This window comes from Nerophis ophidion, linkage group LG10, assembly GCF_033978795.1.
Source record: "Nerophis ophidion isolate RoL-2023_Sa linkage group LG10, RoL_Noph_v1.0, whole genome shotgun sequence".
Classification (NCBI taxonomy): Eukaryota; Metazoa; Chordata; class Actinopteri; order Syngnathiformes; family Syngnathidae; genus Nerophis; species Nerophis ophidion.
Window position 1 is genome coordinate 16,144,298 of NC_084620.1, and position 22,938 is coordinate 16,167,235.

The window sequence follows — 22,938 nt, forward strand, 5'->3', positions numbered from 1 at the left end:
CTAACTAGCCTTCACCTAAAGCCAGGACTGCGTGAGCTGAGCTGCAGTTTTTTTCTAGAAGGTCAACAGGCTCATAGTGATGTTGAGAAAGTAGTTGACTTGGAATATAATTTGGGGAGAGTGCATTGCTCCCCTGCTAAACACATATCTGCTCGACATCGACACTGAAGCCCTGACGACATGCGCTCTGAATACGCATTGCTGATTGGCTTTGTATGTAACCAATCAGATGGTTGTGTGGGCGGGACAATGTTGGGTGCTGTGTACAGACACAGAGGCAGAACGAAGCGGAGCAGGTTGTTAAGACTTTAACATAGGCGGCTACTTCATATGTACGTGTTGAACTCGTTCGGTATTCCTCCGCACCGAACCGAAACCCCCGTACCGAAACGGTTGAATATAAATACACGTACCGTTACACCCCTAGGTTCCATCTTTCAGCTGCGCGCTAATGGCGGAGTTCGCAAAGATACGGGCATCATGCATGCTGTCTGGCCATTTCACAATCACATCCATAAAGCAATATTTGTAGTCACATTGCCTGTATCACATCCACGGGAGGAAGGGAAATAGAATCACAGCTGCGAAAGTTTTCTTGCCGTCTGAGAAGTGGTGTATCTGAAATAGCTGCAATCGCGCGTTTCCTTCACTTATGGAGTGATTTCCACAAGCGTCTGTACATGTAGAAGAAGCAGACACACGGGCATGTCTGGATGACTAGCCTCTATTGTTTTAGCTTCGGTTGTTATGAAGCTGGCTGTGGCGCGTTCTTTCTGGCGTCACTTCCTGTGTGGGCGCGGTTTTTCTGGCGTCCCTTCCTCGCCGAACTCACTTTGTAAACGATCAATGAGTCCATACAAAGCTAAGTGCTGGAGATTCAAGAAATACACAGCTGACTTAACAAATTAAAAATTTGTCCGAGGAGGGGGACCTTAAACGATGGTTTAGTGTGGCTGAAACTGGGCTTAGGTTTAATAATGTTTTTTTTAAGGGGTTAAACAACTTAGTGTAGATATGGCCTTAGTTGGTGTGTTGCCTAAAGGCTTATACATCCGTTTGCGTCACTTAGGTTGCGTTCCCAGTGGCGGTGTTACAGTTCTTTTCTACCTCTTCCGTGGAGGCTGGCGCGTGACTTACAATACTCTTTCAAAGTGAAACTCTTTCAAAACTCTAAGGGGCAGTGTTCTCTTCATGAAAAAGTTTGTGTACTCAACCAGATTGTTTGCTTTGAACACTTCCCAGTCTGTTGTCTTCAAAACATGTGCGCAACTCCTTCACAGCCTCGCTGGTCTATCTCTCAAATGTTCTTGCAACCGGTTTTCCGAGTTTCAGCCTCTGCCTGTAGGCATAAATTAGATGCACCATCACGTTATCTGAGAGGCAAAGAGCTGCACGAGCCCCGGCGTGATAGACAACACTCAGTGTAGTGTAACAGCTATCCAAGATGTTCTCTGCCTTAGTGGAGCATTTGATAAACTGTTTATATTTTGGTAGTTCCTGCCTCAGATTTCCCTTGTTAAAATCTCCAAGAACAATATTCAAGGACTCCAGAAAAGTTTGTTTCATCTGCAAAATCTGTTCCGCACGATTAGGGCGTGCATAATGCACGTCTGCGGGGAGGCACGAGAGCTCCAGCTCACTCTCTTGCGGCGTCTTTCTTTTTTGGTCAAAAGATCGATCAAAACAGCAGCAGATGCCAAGAGATGTGGCAGTGGGTTTGTTGGGCAAGAAGCTCTTGAGTTGATAAACTTATAGGTTGTCAGGGCAACAAGATATGTGATAAATGCACAGAAAAATACAAAGACAAAATAGTATGTATGCGGCGCCATCTTGGTTTGGTAGTAATGATTACATGCACGTCAGATCATAATTGCAAAATTTACATATTTCTTATTTGTTAAAAAGGGCTGATGATGATTTTCCTTTTCTCTGACCTATAACTGTACTGAGCTTTGGCTCTGAACCACTGGTAAAAGAATCACAAGCGTTTCTCATGCCACTACCGCCAGGGCAGTGTCCTCTATTGCCATCTGCAGGGAATCTACTGTTGCTCGCTGCACGGCGAATCATCTTGTAGTCAGAAGCACACAGCCAAGCCCCAGCAGTCACGGGTGGCCAGACAAACGCCGTTAGCAACCAATTGTGAAACAAAACAAACCCTCATTTATCTGAGCCCAGCACCGGCAGCATATTGTCCATGGAATCCACCACTGTGCCATCGGCCAAACCTGGTTCTATTAAAAAAGCTAGGGGAGGGAAATACGTTTATCTGCCCTTTCAGCCTCAGAGAGAAGGTATTGCCTCATCAGAAGCTGCTTGAGGGCGTTGTATTTGCCACTCTGTGGAGGTGCACAGGACACCGCCTATTTCAATTATTGTAGCATCACTACTGCCGAGAATTAACACAGTTAATTTTTTATTGGGATACAAATCCATTTCTAACCTGTTATGTTTTTTGGGGGGGGTGAGAGGTTATTTACAATCCGTCGCTCTCTTTCTATAATGAACCCACCATTGATATTATGGACTTTTCATATCTGTGTAAAAGGACTAATTCGGCAGACGATCAAGAACATATTTTTTCCACTGTATTTCATGTGCTCTTTCTGTAAATGCCGTTCTTCTACCATTTGTTTTGTTAAAATTGTGCTTTGGTTAGGGCCTATATAACGCCACCTGTTTTTTGGCATGTAGTTGATCGGCTGCAATTGTCCTCCATTTAGACAGAGACCTTTTTTATAAGTTGACAGTAATGTAAATACACATTTGTTCCTATTGTGGAGAACCTGAAAGTGTCTGTTTAATTTAGTGCATTGCTGGTTTGGATTTAAGCCCTAGTGGTCAGCTTACTTCAAAAGCAAGTGTGTGTTTTGTTTCATCCACATCCTGAAATCCTTTTTAAGGACTTGAGTGATTTGATTTGGCTTTATTATTATTGTTTGTTCCGGCTACTGTGGCGCAGTGTACTGGTAATGTGTAGACGTGATGACACGCTGACAGTGTGCCAGGCCAAGGGGAGTTTCTCAACAGTTTGTCTCTAGACCATATGGAGAGTGTGGTCAAGAGGAAGAGTAATGGAGGGAAGGAAAGTGTGTTTGTGCATGTGTGTGCGTGTGCGTGCGTGGTGGGGTGAGGGGCTTTTTTTTACTTTTTTTGCCTCTGTCATTAAGGTCTCCCATGTCAAAGCCAGATGGAGCTGGTGCCTTGTGTGTAAGTAGAAGCGCAGACTGTGACCCACCCAGCTACACACACGCACACATACATAAAGTCCGTGCCCTTGATTTTTCCGCCAAAATTGGGGCATCTGAGGCCAGTTTCCCGACCACTGCCATCTGCACTCAGTTAGCTCGTGCAGGTCACACAGCTCATCAACAATCTACCAATGTGTTCAGCTGAGCTCATCTGCTCATGCAACACTTAGCTCCTCATCATAAATTGTCATCTGATGTCATCGTCACCTTTCTCTGCGGCCTTTTCTTTTCACTCTGTTGTACATTCTCACAAGTTTACTCTGTCAAAGTGTCCTTGGTCAATTTATCTTCCTCGCATTGTTTGAATCTTCGTCTTCACCCTCCCACTATGAATAGCTGGCAGAAAAGCAAGATTGCCGAATATTTCCTGGGGTGTTCTGTCTTAATGGCGCTGGGCTGGCTGCAGTTCTGCATGTGTCGGCAGCACGCGCTGGATGGTCGTGCCAAATGCGGCGCCAACTTGGGCACAATTTACCGTCGTCCTGGTCACTCTTTCCAACCTTTGGAATCCTCATCTTTTTTTAAACTAATTTGTAGGCAGTTTATTGCCCAAATTTGGTTGCCCTCGTGGTGACATTTCCCCCTCTCAGTGATTATGTGCCTGAAAAATGTGTTATAATGCTGCGGGCCACACAGCATAGCGCAAGCCTACTCAGGAAGTGAGAGTGCGGGATTCTTAATGCCTGCTTTGTGTTACAAAACTTCTGTGACATCAGTACGCAGGTATTCATCCGTTGGCTGCCAGCGCTAATGTTGCTAACGGGTTTGACTTTCCAAGTTTCACTCACTTAATTCGAAGTTGCCTTTGCATGCTCACTTGCATGGTGAGACATGTTACTTTAATTTTCTCCCTTCTATCATATTACGCCTCCCTGTTCTACACACTGTTGTCAAACACATTTGACAGGTTAGCCTGGGGGGGCAAACCTTTTGGCTTTTACAATGTGTTTTAAAATTTGCCTTTGGGGCTGGCCTAGAAGCAGATGTAGGGAGTGTTTATGTGAACTAAGAGATGCATTTTGTTCCATTTTCAGGGACAACTTCTTTCAAAAGCTGACAATTATTTTGCATTACTGCACACTTTAGGTGAAAATTACATGAAATGTGATAACAGACCAAATCAAAAATGTAAATGAATTCCACAGTTTACAGGTGAAACTGGAAAAAATAGAAGATTGTGTAAAAGTCCATTCATTTCAGCAATTTTACTTAAAATTTGAAATAAATATGTGATATAAACGCATAACGTGCAAAGTGAAACATTTCAAGCTTTTATTTGTCATAATTTTGATGATTATGTTTTCAGTTTTTGAAAAACTTAGAGATTTAAAGGTTTACATTCCAATTAAATGTTAAAATATATGAGAGATACAGGTTTAATGCATTTGAAAGGATATAAATGCATTATTATAATGTATTTTCATGATGAAGTGGTGACTTGTCCAGGGTGTACGCCGCCTTCCGCCAGAATGCAGCTGAGATATGCTTCAGCACCCCTACGACCCCAAAAGGGACAAGCCGTCGGAAATGGATGGATGGATTATCATTACATCAGTGGTTAATTTGGTCTCCAAAAAATAATGGCAATAATACAGGTTATTGCACATCCTTAAATGCTTCCTGTCCAGTGAATAACACAGCCACAACAAACCCAGCAGACACCCCCTCAATCAACACAAACACACACTGCTCCTAAAACCCCTAATTCTGACTCCTACACTGGGATTCATAATCGAATTGAAGGCTAAACGTCCAAATATGTATTATTAGTGTAGGTTTAATTAATTACATACACAGAGCAAAATATAACAGAAGTAGACAAGAAACCATACTAACCATTAAGCCAGCTTGAACGTGAAGTAGTGAAACAACAAAAGAAAAAGTGCTTTGTGCTTTAAACATAAGTCTGAAAGGAACTGTGTTAACGCAGAGAGTAACCAGCTAAGAGTAGGAAATAGCAAGTACATTAATATGTCAGGAGGGAAATTACAAACCCCGTTTCCATATGAGTTGGGAACTTGTGTTATATGTAAATATAAACGAAATACAATGATTTGCAAATCCTTTCAACCCATATTCAATTGAATGCACTACAAAGACAAGATATTTGATGTTCAAACTCATAAACAAATTTTTTTTTGCAAATAATAATTAACTTAGAATTTCATGGCTGCAACACTTGCCAAAGTAGTTAGGAAAGGTCATGTTCACCACTGTGTTACATCACCTTTTCATTTAACAAACCTCAATAAACCTTTGGGAACAGAGGAAACAAAGTGTTGAAGCTTTGAAAGTGGAATTCTTTCCCATTTTTGTTTTATGTAGAGCTTCAGTCCTTCAACAGTCCGGGGTCTCCGCTGTCGTATTTTACGCTTCATAATGCGCCACACATTTTCGATGGGAGACAGGTCTGGACTGCAGGCGGTCCAGGAAAGTACCCGCACTCTTTTACTATGAAACCACGCTGTTGTAACACGTGGCTTGGCATTGTCTTGCTGAAATAAGCAGGGGCGTCCATGATAATGTTGCTTGGATGACAACATATGTTGCTCCAAAACCTGTATGGACCATTCAGCATTAATGGTGCCTTCACAGATGTGTAAGTTACCCATGCCTTGGGCACTAATGCAGCCCCATACCATCACAGATGCTGGCTTTTGAACTTTGCGCCTTTAACAATCCGGAGGGTTCTTTTCCTCTTTGTTCCGGAGGACACCACGTCCACAGTTTCCAAATATAATTTGAAATGTGGACTTGTCAGACCACAGAACACTTTTCCACTTTGCATCAGTCCATCTTGGATGAGCTCGGGCCCAGCGAATCCAGCGGCGTTCCTTGGTGTTGTTGATAAATGGGTTTTGCTTTGCATAGCAGAGTTTTAACTTGCACTGACAGATGTACCGACCAACTGTAGTCACTGACAGTGGTTTTATGAAGTGTTCCTGAGCCCATGTTTTGATATCCTTTACACACTGATGTCGGTTTTTGATGCAGTACCGCCTGAGGGATCAAAGGTCCGTAATATTCCTTACGTGCAGTGATTTCTCCAGATTCTCTTAACCTTTTGATGATTTTACGGACCGTAGATGATAAAATCCCTAAATTCCTTGTAATAGGTCGTTGAGAAATGTTGTTCTAAAACTGTTCGACAATTTCATTACAAATTGGTGACCCTCGCCCCATCCTTGTTTGTGAATTACTTAGCATTTCATTGAAGCTGCTTTTATACCCAATCATGGCACCCACCTGTTCCCAATTAGCCTGCACACCTGTGGGATGTTCCAAATAAGTGTTTGATGAGCATTCCTCAACTTTATCAATATTTATTGCCACCTTTCCCAACTTATTTGTCGCGTATTTGCAAATCATTGTATTCTGTTTATATTTACACCTAACACAATTTTTCAACTCATATGGAAACGGGGTTTATAATATCAACACAGCTTCTTATCTGTCCAGCTGCCATATTCCTTTTTATACCCTTTACAAGAAGTACATCAGAGACAACTCTGTAGCTTGTTAGCTTATATGTGATAGTTTTCTGAGAGCTTTGTTTGCGCAGGCAGGATGGAGCTTTCATTGTGAAGACAGGAACTGTGTGGTTGGTCTTTACACTTTTGACAGCAGGTGTTTGGCAAGAGAGTGGTAAAATAAAATGTTTCCTGCGTTTCTACTGGTCATCTTTTTCTCTTCATAATCGTCATCTCACAAGATTCTTGGGTGTCTTTTACGTCAATCAAGTGAGGTCTGTATTTTCTTTTTTATGGTTGGCTATTGACTGACACCCTCCGCGATCGACAGTTAGCTTGTGATCGACCTAAAAGGCCCCCCTGATTTAGAATAATGGTCATTTAAAAATCGCATTTCATAGTAAATTCTGTTGCCACAGTCAAATAATACCTGTCCGTCAAGGAGTTGTAGATATACAGGTATTTGCTAGTTGTCATAACCCCAATGGGGGATTATTATAATTTTTTTATTTTATTTTCAGCTAGGGTTGGACCATATTTATTGTAATTGCATTAGCCAGTGGCTTTTGGAAGGGCAGTTGAAACTGCGAGCTATCAGCATGTTGATAATGATGTGTGCCTACAAGGATCTATCTACTCTCTGCTATGAGCCCTAAGGCCAGAAAACCACACACCTTCTTAGTCATCCTGTGTGTTCAGGCAGAACCTGCTAAGGCTCTAAAGTGAAATCTGACCTCTCGTGGTTGGTGTCTAAAGTCCTGTTGGTCAACTGTTCATTAATATCCTAAATCGAGGCAAGTGCCTCCTGTGAACTTCACTATCGTAGTGGGGCTAATGCATCTGTTGTGACTCCCCTCATTCAGCCATTTCTGCCTGTTTACTCTCCATTAGACACAGCGTGTCTGATGTACGCAGTACGCTGCTTGCCGAGTGCCCCTAGAAGTCACACCATAGCCGTTGGCCATGAGAGCATAAATAATAGTGTCTATGTGTTGCGTTCTGGTCCACTCAGGAAATTATACGTGTATCCATGTAGACATAACGTAAACCTTTATTTCTTTGTAATGTTTCAGCAAGGGCTGAAACATTTAATCAATTTATTTGATTAGAAAAATTGTTTGAGTGTAACTAATAAAAGTTTATTAAACCCGGACTTTATGGAGTGGCCGGAACTTTAAATGTACAACATTGTTTTTGCACGACCCCTGAAAAAAAACGTGCCTGCGAGCCGTGGTGTGTGGGTGATCAAGGTGGGAATCTAAGGGCACCTCATAATCAGATTACAATTTTGATCCCGGGACTAAAATATATGTATAAAACAGATTTTATACGTCTTTATTATTATTTTATTGTATAGTATACCGGCCAAATGCAGCTGAGAAAGGCTCCAGCACCCCCGCAACCCCGAAAGGGACAAGCTGTAGAAAATGGATGTATGGATTGTAAATGTATTCCAGTAAATTCTTAATAATATTAATATGTTTACGAAGCTTCTGGTGGATGCAGTGTCGTGTCATTTCAGTTTTTTTGATGCTGATATATATATATATATATATATATATATATATATATATATATATATATATATATATATATATATATATATATATATATATATATATAAAGTAATTTATACCAAAAAGTTCTATTTTGGTTTCATCTGACCACATGACATTCTCCCGATCCTCTGCTGTATCATCCATGTATCCATTTTGGTATAAACTCAACTCGTCGTGTTTGGAGAAAGAAGAATACTGAGTTGCATCCCAAGAACACCATACCTACTGTGAAGCATGGGGGTGGAAACATCATGCTTTGGGGCCGTTTTTCTGTTAAGGGGACAGGACAATTGATCCATGTTAAGGAAAGAATGAATGGGGCCATGTATCGTGAGATTTTGAGCCAAAAACTCCTTCCATCAGTGAGAGCTTTGAATGGTTGACCAAATACTTTTTTTCCGCCATAATTTACAAACAAATTCTTTAAAATTCCTACAATGTGAATTCCTGGATTTTTTTTCACATTCTGTCTCTCACAGTTGAAGTGTACCTATGATGAAAATTACAGACCTCTGTCATCATTTTAAGTGGGAGAACTTGCACAATCGGTGGCTGACTAAATACTTTTTTGCCCCACTGTGTATATAAATATATATTCTGATGAAGTTGAGAAATTCTCATCAAACACTTATTTGGAACATCCCACAGGTGTGCAGGCAAATTGGGGACAGGTGGGTGCCATGATTGGGTATAAAAACAGCTTCCATGAATCCATCCATCAATTTCTACCGCTTATTCCCTTTAGGGTCACGGGGGGCTCCGGTGCCTATCTCAAAAGCAGCTTCCATGAATCCATCCATCCATCCATCCATTTACTACCGCTTATTCCCTTTGGGGTCGCGGGGGGCGCTGGTGCCTATCTCAGCTACAATCGGGCGGAAGGCGGAGTACACCCTGGACAAGTCGCCAGTTCATCGCAGGGCCAACACAGATAGACAGACAACATTAACACTCACATCCACACACTAGGGCCAATTTAGTGTTGCCAAAGGCTAAGTAATTCACAGAGAAGAAATATATATATATATATATATACACACAATGTTACTTTTCAAATGCTGTGTAATTTTATAGTGGCCATAAGTATTAAGAAAAATTGTAAAATAAAAACTCTGCCTTGTTTTTAATGAATACTTAGGCCTACTACGCTATTGTATTTTAATGTTGCCCATTAAGGGGGTACTTGGAGAAACACGTGGTGGTGACTTTGAGAACCACTGTTCTACAGCATTTATATATATATATATATTCATATACACATATATATATGGAGAGAAAGACAGAGAGAGAGCAAGAGAGAGAGAGAGATATATATATATGGATAGAAAGAGAGAGAGAGAATGTGTGTGTGTGTGTATATATATATATATATATATATATATATATATATATATATATATGTATATATATATAATACATTTTATTTAGTATAGCACTTTTCTGAGCACTCAAAGACGCTTTACAGGATAAACATTTTTTTTTAAATATAAAACAGTTTAAAGTATAATAATAATAATATATGTGTATATATATGTATATATACGTGTGTGTATATATTTATGTATGTGTATATACATGTTAATTACAGTGACGTGCAGTCAGGGGAGGCAGGTGAGGCGGGGCCTCACGTGCCATCATGGAAAGAAAAAAATGTAAAAAGAAAAAAAATTAATTAAATCGTCATGAAAAAAACTGAGTTTTTTTGGGTTGGTGCACTAATTGTAAGTGTATCTTGTGTTTTTTATGTTGATTTGATAAAAAAATCTAAACAACAATGTTTTTAAATGTTCTACGGCCCGATACCGGGCCGCGGCACGGTGGTTGGAGACCATTCTGTTATGCCATTGTTTACAAATTTGGTAAATAAATAACCCAAAAATTTATATTTTGTTGTTTTCTTACTGTACCGAAAATGAACCAAACCGTGACCTCTAAACCGAGGTACGTACCGAACCGAAGTTTTTGCATACGTTACATCCCTAATATATATATATATATATATATATATATATATATATATATATATATATATATATATATATATATATATAATATGTATGTACATCTATATGATATATATGTATGTGTGTGTATATATATATATATATATATGTGTATGTATGTATGCAGCTAAGATACAGCTAAATTTGTTGGTTTTCAACCCTAATTTTAGCCTGATTTAGCCATTCCTTGACCATTTTTGACATGTTTGGGGTCATTGTCCTGTTGGAACACCCAACTGCGCCCAAGAGACTATCTCCGGGCTGATGATTTTAGGTTGTCCTGAAGAATTTGGAGGTAATCCTCCTTTTTCATGGTCCCATTTAAAACACCAGTTACATTGGCTCATCTGTAAGTCATAAGCCTTGCACAACCTGAAATCCATCATATTTATTTAATAAGTGCCTGTTTCCTATTCATGTGAGATGGCGCAATAAAGACACCACAAATTATTTTGTGCAGCCTGATGTGTCATCAATTGTCGCTTTGAAATTATACGCTGCAATAGTATTAATTGGATAGTTCCTTAATTGTACAAATCAGCAAAAGGTGTTGGCACAAACGTAATGCAGTTTTATATTTTATATTTTGTTATCTTACCGTACTCAAAATAATAACCAACAGTGACCTCAAAACAGAGGTGCCCACCCATCTGTGTTCATGGTGAAGTGTTACACCACTACTCACCATCTATCCAACTGACATATGAAAGTCCTCATGCAAGTTGGTGTTTAATAATGGCAGCCTTATTGCTTTGCTGGTGTTCCAATTTATTTGTCATCACTCTGTGTATTCTAAAGTAGCCAAGAAGCCCACAGGTTTTTCCCATTGGACCATTTATGGGTTTTTTTAGGCTCCACTAAACTGCCTATAATTAATACGTATGATATTTGAGTGTGTAACCAGCGTTTATGGTCCCTTTTATTTTTCAGCAGAAGAATGATTTGGAACAACAGAACTTCCCATCTGGCATTGTTTTCATGGTTTAACTTATATTGTCGGTGGATCTCCTGCATGAATTGACTCATTGTCGTATTTAGAGGCAAAAAGACCTACAAACAAACTCAAACACATGGATCTTTTAATGTGTATTATATGCTGTAGAACAGTGGTTGTCAAACTCATCACCTCAGAAAAAACGTGGCTCTCCAAGTACCCCCATGATCAACATTAAAATACAGTAGCGTAGTAGGCCTAAGTATTCATTAAAAGCAAGGCAGAGTTTTTATTTAACAAGTATATTTTTTACTTCTGGCCCCTATAACATTACACAGCATTTGAAAATTGACTTTTTTTAGAAATTGGAAAATAAAACCCTGTATTTTCATAAAGGGGTTGTTTGGCGTACCACAAGATGGAGCCCGTGTGCCACAGTTTGAGAATCATTGCTGTAGAATATTTTTGGAGGTCAAATCAGGCTGAGGTTTATACCTAGAAAAACTGCAGATGCAACTCTGTTTTGCCTTCGCAGGTCTGCCCGTTGTGGTTTCCTGTATTGACTGAGTGCATATGTGAGTTTATAGTCAATAGGAAGTATTGCTTTTGTTTCTTAAGGTGCAAACCCACGGCTGTATCACTTCAACACATTTCATCACCCTTCACACTGCATAGTACATACACACATTAGGAGAAGCCCTTGTGGATGCTTAAAAAGGTTTCTTGCTTCTTCGCTCCTTGGAATCTCTCCTTCCACTTTCACCGCAATATCCCTTTCCTCCCCCCCTCCAGAATGCATTAGCTAGCTGAGGCATCTGTGTTTCACTGTGGGAACCTTATTGATCGCCCTCCTTTTTACAGAGTTATTCCATGTCTTATCCCTTAGAGCCAATCATCTTTCTTGGGATTCTTCTTCTCATCTTACAAAATCCGTTCCCAGCAAAGGGGACACTCTTTGCTTGTTGATGACTTGTACTGACTCTCCTATGTCTGATCACAAATAAGAGAGGATTTGTATTTACTGTAGGAAGAAAAAGGTGTTTTTGCCCCATCATTTTGGTGCAGTGTATTGAAAATTGCTACTTTCGGTTTCACTGTAAAGGCAGTATGTTACTTCTGGTTTTAGATCTAAATATTATTTCACAATAAAAGTTTGGTAAGTTAATCGGTTGATAGTTAATAGTTAAGGAAATTGCCTGTAAAAACAAAATTAATGTGATTATCTTTAAAATGTATACATTTGATTCTGCTTAAGTGAAGGCAAGGCACACATATTGAAATGGCAATGTATATTTTGCATTAGAAATAGAAGAGTGGTTGAAAACTACTTAAAAAGTGGACGTGAGGCGTGACAAAAAAGTCATCCTGACCTGCTTCGTATTTGTTGTTGTTGACAGAAACCCCCCAGTGCTGCACAAAACAAATTAAGTAAAGTGAATTATATTTATATAGTGTTTTTCTCTAGAGACTCAAAGCGCTTTACATACTGAAAGCCATTATCTACATCTTTAAGCTAGATTTAAACCAAAGCGGGTGGCACTGGGAGCAGGTGGGTGAAGTTTATTTTCCCAAGGACACAAAGGCAGTGACTAGGATGGTGCAAGCGGGGATCAAACCTGGAACCCTTAAGTTGCTGGAACAGTCGCTCTACCAACCGAGCCATGTGTTGCACTTTGATAAATTCAACAAAAATAGTTTTTTTTCCTATTATTAGATTGATCAAATACATTTTTAGAATAATTTCCAAATTCAAACGTATTCCATAGTTGCAGCCCTATTGGAGTTTATCTATTGCTTTCGATTATGGATGTTTGTGAAATGTGAATGTCAAGGAGCAACCACATTTCAGGTGGCTGCGCTGCATACATTTGTTGATGTTCTCACCCCAAAGCTATAAATGTAGGAGTAGCACCACATACTAATATTGATGTATCTGAATGCTTTGTCACCTTACAGACATAGATGGAAAAATGTCATCAGTATTCATTAAACTAGCAAATTAGCATTTACACTAATAGGACTGTTTCTGTATTTATTTTATTTCATTCATTCAAGGTCAAACAAAAAACTTTTAATATAACATTAAAATAAATTGATTAAAAAGGAGCAGAAAGAAATAAAAGCTTTTATCTGCCTAACGTGCTTTATCTGCTAATTGAACAAGAGTAATGGTGATCCCCACCATGCTTCCCTCCTGTTTAATTGACTTTAATATATATTTATGTATCATGTATTGCATTGTGTTGTTTACTTTTACATTTAGCTCACTCATTTGTGTTTTTCTCTTCGCCCTTCAGGAAGTTTGGGGAGCGCCCTCAGCCACAGCGCCTAACCAGGTAAACACACTCTTGCTCTTGCCACATGTGTGTTGGTCAATGCATTCTTTGGTTGATATTGAACGAGCTTGCAAAAAGTCAGTCTTAACGCATATGGATATTATTAGATGCTGTTTTATATCTCTGCATTTGAGTTTTGGACAATACACTTGCTAGTGCTTTTTATTAGGGCTGGGCGATTAATTGAAACTGACATTTAAAGCTTCTCTGCGATAAGGTGGCGACTTTTCCAGTGTGTACCCCGCCTTCCCCCCGATTGTAGCTGAGATAGGCACCAGCGCCCACCGAGACCCCAAAGGGAATAAGCGGTAGAAATGGATGGATGGATTTAAAGCTTCTAACTAACATAAAACTGCCGTGTCAGTTATATAGTTATTTAACCCCTTTTATGTTTATCGCTCTACTAATACATCGTCCCCTCAAAATTAACTCCTGGTTGTGTAGACACAGGGAGCCATGTGTTGCAACGCATACATACTGTCACAAAACCAGCCGAAAAAGTAGCCATGTGACACCATCCAGTTTGCTACACCGAAGCATCGTGTAAGTAAACTCAGAGCTGGCAGTACAACGCGGGCAGCTTGTACCCAAAAGGGATTCCCAGTCAGTTTTTTGAACACACTTTGGCTACGATAAGGATGAAGTTGACCAAAAAGTAAAATAGCAGTTGAGAGTGGCATGATTGCGCATTAACCGAAATCGAGGTAGAAGGTTCAATTAGTTGTAGGGCTGTAAAATTATTTTTTTAATCAAGATTAATCACACTCTTGGATTGTGATTAATCATGGTTAATCACAGGTTATTTTTTGCTGGTGACTAAGTATTATAAGAATTAAGTGCACAGTTTGAAAGTATTTTCAATATTATAGCAAACAACGTACATATGCACACTAAGGAATCATTTAGTAAACACACACATAAACAACTTAATAGTGCACCATTTAAATCTGCCTTTACTTGTCTTTAGTTTAACCAGTTGTTTCAAAAAACAAGCTCATTTAGCTTTTCAGATGACAGAGCTGATCTTTTTTTTTTTGTACATTGTGACCCCAGCTTGTTGTGATCACTTACAGGTGTCCAATTTTCTACAGTAATCAAAATACCATCACATTTATCCAGTAGTTGCAACTTGATGCTCCTGGTTGTGTAGTACAATCGGTCTACCCTTGTTGTAATTGTGCCTCTACAATAGGGCTGCGCGATTATGGCCAAAATAAAAATCCTGATTATTTTCATCAATATTGAAATCATGGTTATTAATTAAGATTATTTACTATTAATTGAAACATATAATAGGGACGGCGTGGCGCGGTGGGAAAAGTGGCCGTGCGCAACCCAAGGGTCCCTGGTTCAATCCCCACCTAGTACTAACCTCGTCGCGTCCGTTGTGTCCTGAGCAAGACACTTCACCCTTGCTCCTGATGGGTGCTGGTTAGCGCCTTGCATGGCAGCTCCCTCCATCAGTGTGTGAATGTGTGTGTGAATGGGTAAATGTGGAAGTAGTGTCAAAGCGCTTTGAGTACCTTAGAGGTGAAAAGCGTGCGTGCGTGCGTGCGTGCGTGCGTGCGTGCGTGCGTGCGTGCGTGCGTGCAGGCTCATTTGCAGTGCAAGTGTGGCATGCATTGTATTTCCAGTCGAGTAGACGTCCTGACAGGGCTTCCCCTAAAAAGCCCCCGCTGGACAGTTCTTTACCCACTTGCGTTGCCGCCTGACTGAAAATGATGGTGCTATAAGTGTGGGAAAGTAGGTCGACTGCAAAGACATGAATACATCATATGACACTTGCGACAAAAAAATGCACTTGTCTAGTTTTTGCACACATTCGAGCTTGCAAACTACTTTTTAATGTCGGTCTGAACGAGGCACATCAGATACAATCTTGGTTTGTATTTACCTGCATTTATATCCGACTGTGTTTGTAGCGGTCCATCTGTACGCCGTGACAATGCTTGGCTTGTGTAAAGCACAGCCTGCCATATTTAATATCAATGTAAATCTGTCTTTGCCCATATAATTTGATTAGAATGCTGCGGTATGGCCAACATTTGGCAGCTTGTAAAAGATTACAGAGCCACCGTCGAACCGATTCGGTCCATCTGATGACAGCATGTTTGGTTTCCTTTCATTGTTGCGGCATGTGAGGCTTTAAATCCATTCAAATATTTTACTGTGTGCACTGAGGTGGATGTCAGCACTAAAAATGGCATCACAGACGACGGTGGTATATAAAAACCTCCTGTGAGTCAAAGCGCAATTGTGTAATAGAGAGGCCACGGTTGTGATCCGGAGTGGGGCAGCAATACTGGTCTGGAATGACTGCCCATGGCTGGTACTTACTTAATATTGAATTATGTCGGTGAAATGAAGCTGGTCTACATTCTTGTTGTACTGTTTGCTCATTACTGGGATGAAGTATAGTGTATCACTTTACTCTACATGCTGGATTTGCAGTGCAGCTATGACCGTTTTGGTTTGTGCAGCAATCTAATTATCTATTGATGGAGGAATAGTTTGCTGACATTGCTCAATGGCTCCCTCTACATTTGGCCGGTACTAATACAATAGAACCTGTCAACGCCCTTCAGACCGACTGACTCATGTCAACATAAGTGGTTGCTGACATAACCAAAACTAGCCAACTTGTGACTTTGTCCAGAGACTAAAGGAGAATGTGATAAGACATGATTTATTTGTTTTGTTTTTTCACAAATTTGTGCTCATTTGTATTTTAAGTTTTGTGTTTTCATATATTTAATTTTCTTATTTAACAGCTGTTTGCTGTATGTCTTGATCACAATAACGATAAGACAAAACGCTCCGGAAGCGTAGCCTTCTGCCAAGCCTTATCTCCAAGCCTGGCAAAAATTGATTCCCGCCGTGGTGGCGCGCACACTTGTTAAAGATTTAATGCAAACTTTGTTTGTCTAAAGAATTATTACTACATGAAAGACAAACACATAATATTTGTGGTTATCATAAGGACAAGTGTTTAAAATTATTTAGACCTTTATCGTGTCCAAAAAATTCAAGAGTTGGCCATTTCTATGGTCTTAGTTGTCGAGGACAGTTGTAGATCCAGTGTTGATGTGCTAAAATCTTTTTTTTTTAATTTTAGAAATATTAACTGTTATTTAAGTACATAATAAATATTGATAACGGGTTTAGATGTATTCATTAAATCAATGTATTCTTGATTGCCAAAAAGTAATGCAAAGTAATATTTTGATATTGACACGTCTCATCGGTGCATACTGTGTATTACGTAAATACCCTTATGAGGTGTACAGGTGACGTGTCAATATCAAAATATTATTTTTAATCACTAAGATGTCGTTTGGGGTGGATTTTAGCTTTTTAAATTGTACTTTAATCGTAAACAGTACCATATTGTAGGTACTTTATCATTATATATGTAACTCGGGCGGTTTAGCTCGGTTGGTAGAGCAGCCGTGCCAGCAACTTGAGGGTTGCAGGTTCGATTCCCGCATCCGCCATCCTAATCACTGCCTTTGTGTCCTTGGGCAAGACACTTTACCCACCTGCTCCCAGTGCCACCCACACTGGTTTGAATGTAACTTAGATATTGGGTTTCACTATGTAAAGCGCTTTGAGTCACTAGAGAAAAAGCGCTATATAAATATAATTCACTTCACTTCTTTTATGGGTATAAATCACGTAAACAGAACAGTATTACTTTATAATCAAATATGTAGCTCTCTAGAATGAATACATCCAAACACTTTGATCAATGTGTTTGGTACAGTGTGCTCTGTATCGCAGATGTCGTTGTGGCTTGTGCAGCCCTTTGAGACACTTATGATTTATGGCTATAAAAAAACATTTATTTATAGATTGATTGATTAATATTTTTCATGTGCATGAATAGTTATTTATTGAGCATGATCAGTTTTTTTTTCCTATGTCGCTTCTACACAAGAACAAGGTTTTAAGACATTAACATTGGATCATTTTGGGGGGATTCTAAAGATTATAAAAAAAACACTTGCAAAATGTGGCTAATGGGAGTCACTGTTGTAGCCTTCAAAGCCCTCTAAAACAACTTTGAAATTCCTCTATCATTTTTATATATACACACTGCAAGTATATATTTAATGTAGTAACAGTCACATTCACAACAATATGTAATATGTTCAATATTTACCGTATTTTGGTCTTTTTATGTGGTACCGGAACTTCTTTCCTGAGCGCAATTTTATCCGTTTTCATAGCAGCGCACTTCCGACTTCTGGCAACAGATGTGTGTTTCCACTTCCGGAAACAAACGCGAGTGTGTTGAATTCATGACAGACTGTAATGGAAAATGAACACTGAGGAACTGTCTATTTAGCGTTGTAACGCATTTTCTTGGGACGGCATACTACGGCGTTATCTTCCCGATTGTGTAGTAATGAATGTAAACTTGTCGTACATAATGGCCATTTTAATTCAGAAAAGTTTTAAAAAAAATTTTATTGATAAAAGGTGAATTGAGTGTTCACTTTGCATCACGTCTGGTTTATGTGACGTCACACAAATTCACTTTCAGTTGTACACAGCTTTGTCTTTGTTAAAAAAGTTGTAAAAAAAATTAAAAAAAATGTTTTCAAATATAGTATAAGTAGATCACTCTTTGCTAAGACAGCACAGCCTCTGGGTTCAATGTGCACAATTGAACAGTTTAGTTGCTCAGACAGCAATGGGTTTTTAAAAGATTAGCTGTGGTATGTCATTTCTTAATGTGGAAAGACGTTATTGTGTTTCGTATTCATGTTAGCAGTTAAGATAGCTAGCCTGCCTGAGTTCATTAAAGTGTGGCTATCAATAATGTTTTTTCCATAATTTTAATTTAATGGAAAATATAGAATTTGCTGTTTCAACAAGGCCTCCAAGTGCTGTTTGTGGCCCTCCACTTTAAATATACCCAGCGTACTCAGTTTGCCTTGAAAATCAGTTACATCTTGTATTTTTTGCTGTCGTAAATGGAAGAGGGGCAACAAAGCAGTTTGCCAGAACACAGAAGACTGCACGTGAGGCTGTAGAATCACTGCAGTGTAACGTATTGTGCCGTAAAGCTGTCTCATGCATGCGTTTGCATCACTTGATGTAAAAAAATATATATATATGTGAACACACATCCGTTGTCCGTGCGCTCTTGGATAAAACACGAGGGCCAGCACTTTGATGAATAAGTTGAGAAACACTATTGAATAAATTAATTAATCTAGCTAAGTGTGCATTGCCATCAATAATCTTTATTAAAGGTAAAAGTGGTAAATGTTCATTTATATATTTCATGTGTCATTTATATGTATTTTGCATCATTTTCTGTGTGTACAATTATAATTCTTCTGTATAAAATGTGTTTTGGCCTCAAGTTTTTGGGTGTCTTGAACAAATTAATTGGAATCATATTTTCCAATGCGAAACAATTTTCGATTAGATTTTCATCTGACCGTTTCAAATTCATTGATAACTAAACTCTTTGTTTCTTTAAAGGAAAGATTTATGATTGCAGTCTAATGAGTGGCTATGGAAGAGTACACTGATACTTATAAAAAATAAAACAAATAAGCTTTTTGATGGGTTTCAGGGGTGTCCGGGATCACTTCAGTGGCCTCAAATATTTGGAATTCTTGGGTTCTATCGCTATCATTTTCCTTGAAACTTGCTGGCAACAAGCCATAATGAGTCAAAAAAGCAGCGCGAGAGCGCCTGTCCCTTTGAACAAGAATATATTCCCCCTAATTTCCCCAATCCATTATGAGCTATACCAAACTGCCTTAGCCTTCATCCTCTTCAGCCCACTGCCCTCACTCCCTCCCTCTCACACACAGTCCCTCTCAACGGTCTCTTGTTTACCATGACAAAGGCCCGGTTTAACCTGAGTGTGCAGATTGGTGTTGCGAGGCAGAGTGAGGTGCGCTAGTGTGTCATGTGTCAGTGACATCAACAGTGTACCCGAAACATTTTTTTTACCATCTGAGTGCCTTCAGCATTGCACAAGTGGTCAGAGAGAAGGAACTATGCTTCCCCTTTCCCCTCGTTTGACCTCCTCCCCTCAGTCCCCCCGGAGATAGATGACAGACTCCCCTCTCTCTTAACTGCTTACCACACCACCACCTCCCCACTGCCTGAGTCGGTCATTAACGGTCCAGCCCAGCCCGCCCTTTTCCCTCCTCGATTGGATCCAGCCGGAGGGAGCGAAGCAAGCTTTTTTTTGGCCGTGGAGGCGTTAAAGGGGGTCAATGCGAGGGTACAGTATGCACATGTTGTTGTGTATTGTCATTTTTCTCACCTAAAGTCTGTCAACACCTATCTAGTGCCCCCACCCCCAACAACACTGCCCAAAAACCAACCAAGCCCAGAGGCTCCTTCTGCTCCAACACGCTCATCTGCCAGATTATGAATGGCCTGTTGATGATCCTCTACCCCCCTACCCCTTGCGCTTTCAGAGAAGCCATGAGGAACTACCTAAAGGAGCGAGGGGACCAAACTGTTATGATCCTGCATGCAAAAGTTGCACAGAAATCCTATGGCAATGAGAAAAGGTAAGTGACTGTGACAGGTTTCTTTTTATATTGAAATAACGATAAAATAATATAATATAAAGTTCCACTTACACCATATGCGCGTGTCTTGTATTGTTCTGTGTTCAAAGTATGTGAAGTATTTAAAGTAGCAGACAGGATGAGTCTTGAAATGAATATAATCACACAGATGGTCAAATTCAGTAGTTTTCTTTGCATTCGTGTTTGATTTAGCCAGGTGATAGTCTGCCCTCTGCTGGTGAACATTTGAAGTGTATGTCAGTGGAGTGCTGAAAACATCTCTCAGAAAGACTGCTAGTTTTTTCATTGGCCCTTAGCAAATCATAAAAACATGATGTATACTTAAATATAACATATTAATAATAAGGTTATTAGATGGATGTTTCACAAATTAGTTTTGTCTCCTAACACCAAGTTAAGGGGGGGCATGGATCAGATGGTAAAGCGGTGAACCATGAATACCATGAATTGATTAACGTGGACCCCGACTTAAACAAGTTGAAAAACTTATTCGGGTGTTACCATTTAGTGGTCAATTTTACGGAATATGTTCTGTACTGAGCAATCTACTAATAAAAGTTTCAATCAATCAACTAAAGCGGTCTTCCAGAAACTTGAGTGTCCATCCGTCCATTTTTTTTTACCGCTTGTCCCTCTCGGGGTCGCAGGGGGTGCTGCATTCCAGCGGAAGAGTTCTTGGTACGAATCCAGCTTCCGCCATCCTAGTCACTGCCGTTTTGTGTTTGGGCAATAAATGTCACCCACCTTGCTGCCAGTGCCACCCACACTGGTATGGGGGACTACAGATGGAATTGAGCACCTATGGTATTATGTAGCTCATTTACAGTCCGTACAGCAGACTGTTCACTAATCTGAAGGCATTTGTTTTTAATATTTCAAAAATAGTATTATTTAAAAAAATGTTTACAGTCCTCTTCATCTTGCTGCTCAGATTTTTTAATTAATAGACTAAGACGACCGAATGATTGCTCCACAATACCTCGCCACGACGCAACTTCAAATGAGATGGTCACAGAGTCAAGTGACCACTAAGTTTAGTGTGTCATCAGAAGGTTTCAACTGAAAGACTGGAAGCGCATATAGTTTGCCTTTCTGGGAAAATTTAAAAACTGTTGGACATGTACATTCAAAAGTTTACATTAGGTCAAATAGCTATATAGATCAAATTTAATTGAACTGATGTAGATTGACCAACATTGGATTGATTTTAGCATATTTAGAGCCTGCTTTACTAAAGGTTTGCATGTACTAAAACATGTGCAAACTTGATAACACATGCAAAGCTGATCTTCTAATAGCAAAGTGGATTGGCTATCAAGTGAGCAGAATAAGGCGTACAATCCATTTTGCGTTTCTGTCTTCATTAATATGCAGATCCTCAAAACGGCCACAATACATTGTGGAGAAAATGCAAATATATTCTACAGCATGCACAAAGTGATTTATCAAGACTCATCGCTGTTTTGGGAGGACCAAAAATATTTCCACACCATATAGACAAATTTTCTATTCAGAAACATCCTTTTATAATTCCATAACCGCTAGATGATTTAACTGATTAAATCAAATGCAATTGATGCGTTTTGGTTTCATTTAGTATTTTTTTACGGAGGTTATTTTATTTACATAAAATATATATTACTAACATATATCCTATATGAAAAAAAACTTATTGAAGTATGCATTTTTTCATATTAAGCACAGTCGTGCAGCCTCGCTACCATGCACCTTCAGCGGTAAAACAAAATAGATAAATAAAAATGTAGATGCACTGCACGTCTGCTTCTAAAATTACCTTTAAAAGTGGAACATGTCACTTGCTATTGTTAAAACATAGCAAAACGCCACAGGTATGGAGCATGATAACATGAATGTGCAGTAAATGAGACTGCCTCTGATGCCCCGTATAGTACAGGCAAAATCCTCATTTAAATAAGGCGGTCTGCACCACTTTACAATTGCGCACAAGGTGTTGGTAAATCGCACGCCACAAGCCCCCTAATAGTACACACTATTTAATAGATTGCAAATGCTGTTTAGCACGTGGTATTTGGATCTTAGTCAATCAGGCCCTTATTGTATGGCATGAACACATACTTCAAGTTTGCTATATGTGGCCCTGGCTAAAATAAGTTTGGAAACTCCAGCAGTTGGCAGTGACAGAAGTTACTCGGGGCTTTTAAAGTGACATGTTTATGCATGTTTGTGTCCAGGTTTTTCTGCCCTCCCCCTTGTGTGTACCTGATGGGCAGCGGTTGGAAGAAAAAGAAGGAACAGATGGAGCGTGACGGCTGTTCCGAGCAAGAATCGCAGCCTTGTGCCTTCATCGGCATCGGCAACAGTGACCAGGAAATGCAGCAACTTAACTTAGAGGGAAAGGTACAAGACCCTCACGCTGTGATTGAAGTCATTTGTGAACACATCAATCTCCTCTGAACGCTCTCTCCCATCCCAGAACTATTGCACAGCCAAAACCTTGTACATATCCGACTCCGACAAGAGAAAGCACTTCATGTTGTCTGTCAAAATGTTCTACGGCAACAGCACCGACATCGGTGTCTTCCTCAGCAAGAGGATCAAGGTCATCTCCAAGCCCTCCAAAAAGAAACAGTCCCTTAAGAACGCCGACTGTAAGTTGCACTTTCTGGAATTTGTTGTTGTTGTCTTCATCCAAAGGGTAATACAAGTGGTCCTTCGTTTACGACGTTTCATGCTTACAAACGCGCTCTGTAATTTTTATCCATAAATATGAGACAAGTTTGAGAACTCATCACAACATGCATGCACCACAGATAAAGACACTGGCTGTGTCCAAA

General features: G+C 39.7%; 1 protein-coding gene across 4 annotated transcripts in view; it reads left to right on the forward strand.

Annotated features, from left to right (window-relative positions):
* Window positions 1–22,938, forward strand: part of rbpjb (recombination signal binding protein for immunoglobulin kappa J region b) — an 89,408-nt gene that overhangs the window by 54,187 nt on the left and 12,283 nt on the right. Inside the window, exons 2-6 of one of the 4 annotated variants that reach the window (XM_061912656.1) lie at window positions 11,753–11,792; window positions 13,515–13,553; window positions 20,006–20,101; window positions 22,336–22,501; window positions 22,578–22,752. In XM_061912656.1, coding sequence (XP_061768640.1) covers window positions 11,791–11,792; window positions 13,515–13,553; window positions 20,006–20,101; window positions 22,336–22,501; window positions 22,578–22,752 — 478 coding nt within the window. In that variant the 5' untranslated portion in view covers window positions 11,753–11,790. The remainder of the gene's footprint in view (window positions 1–11,752; window positions 11,793–13,514; window positions 13,554–20,005; window positions 20,102–22,335; window positions 22,502–22,577; window positions 22,753–22,938) is intronic. The other 3 variants (XM_061912658.1, XM_061912655.1, XM_061912657.1) reach the window with 3 other exon arrangements.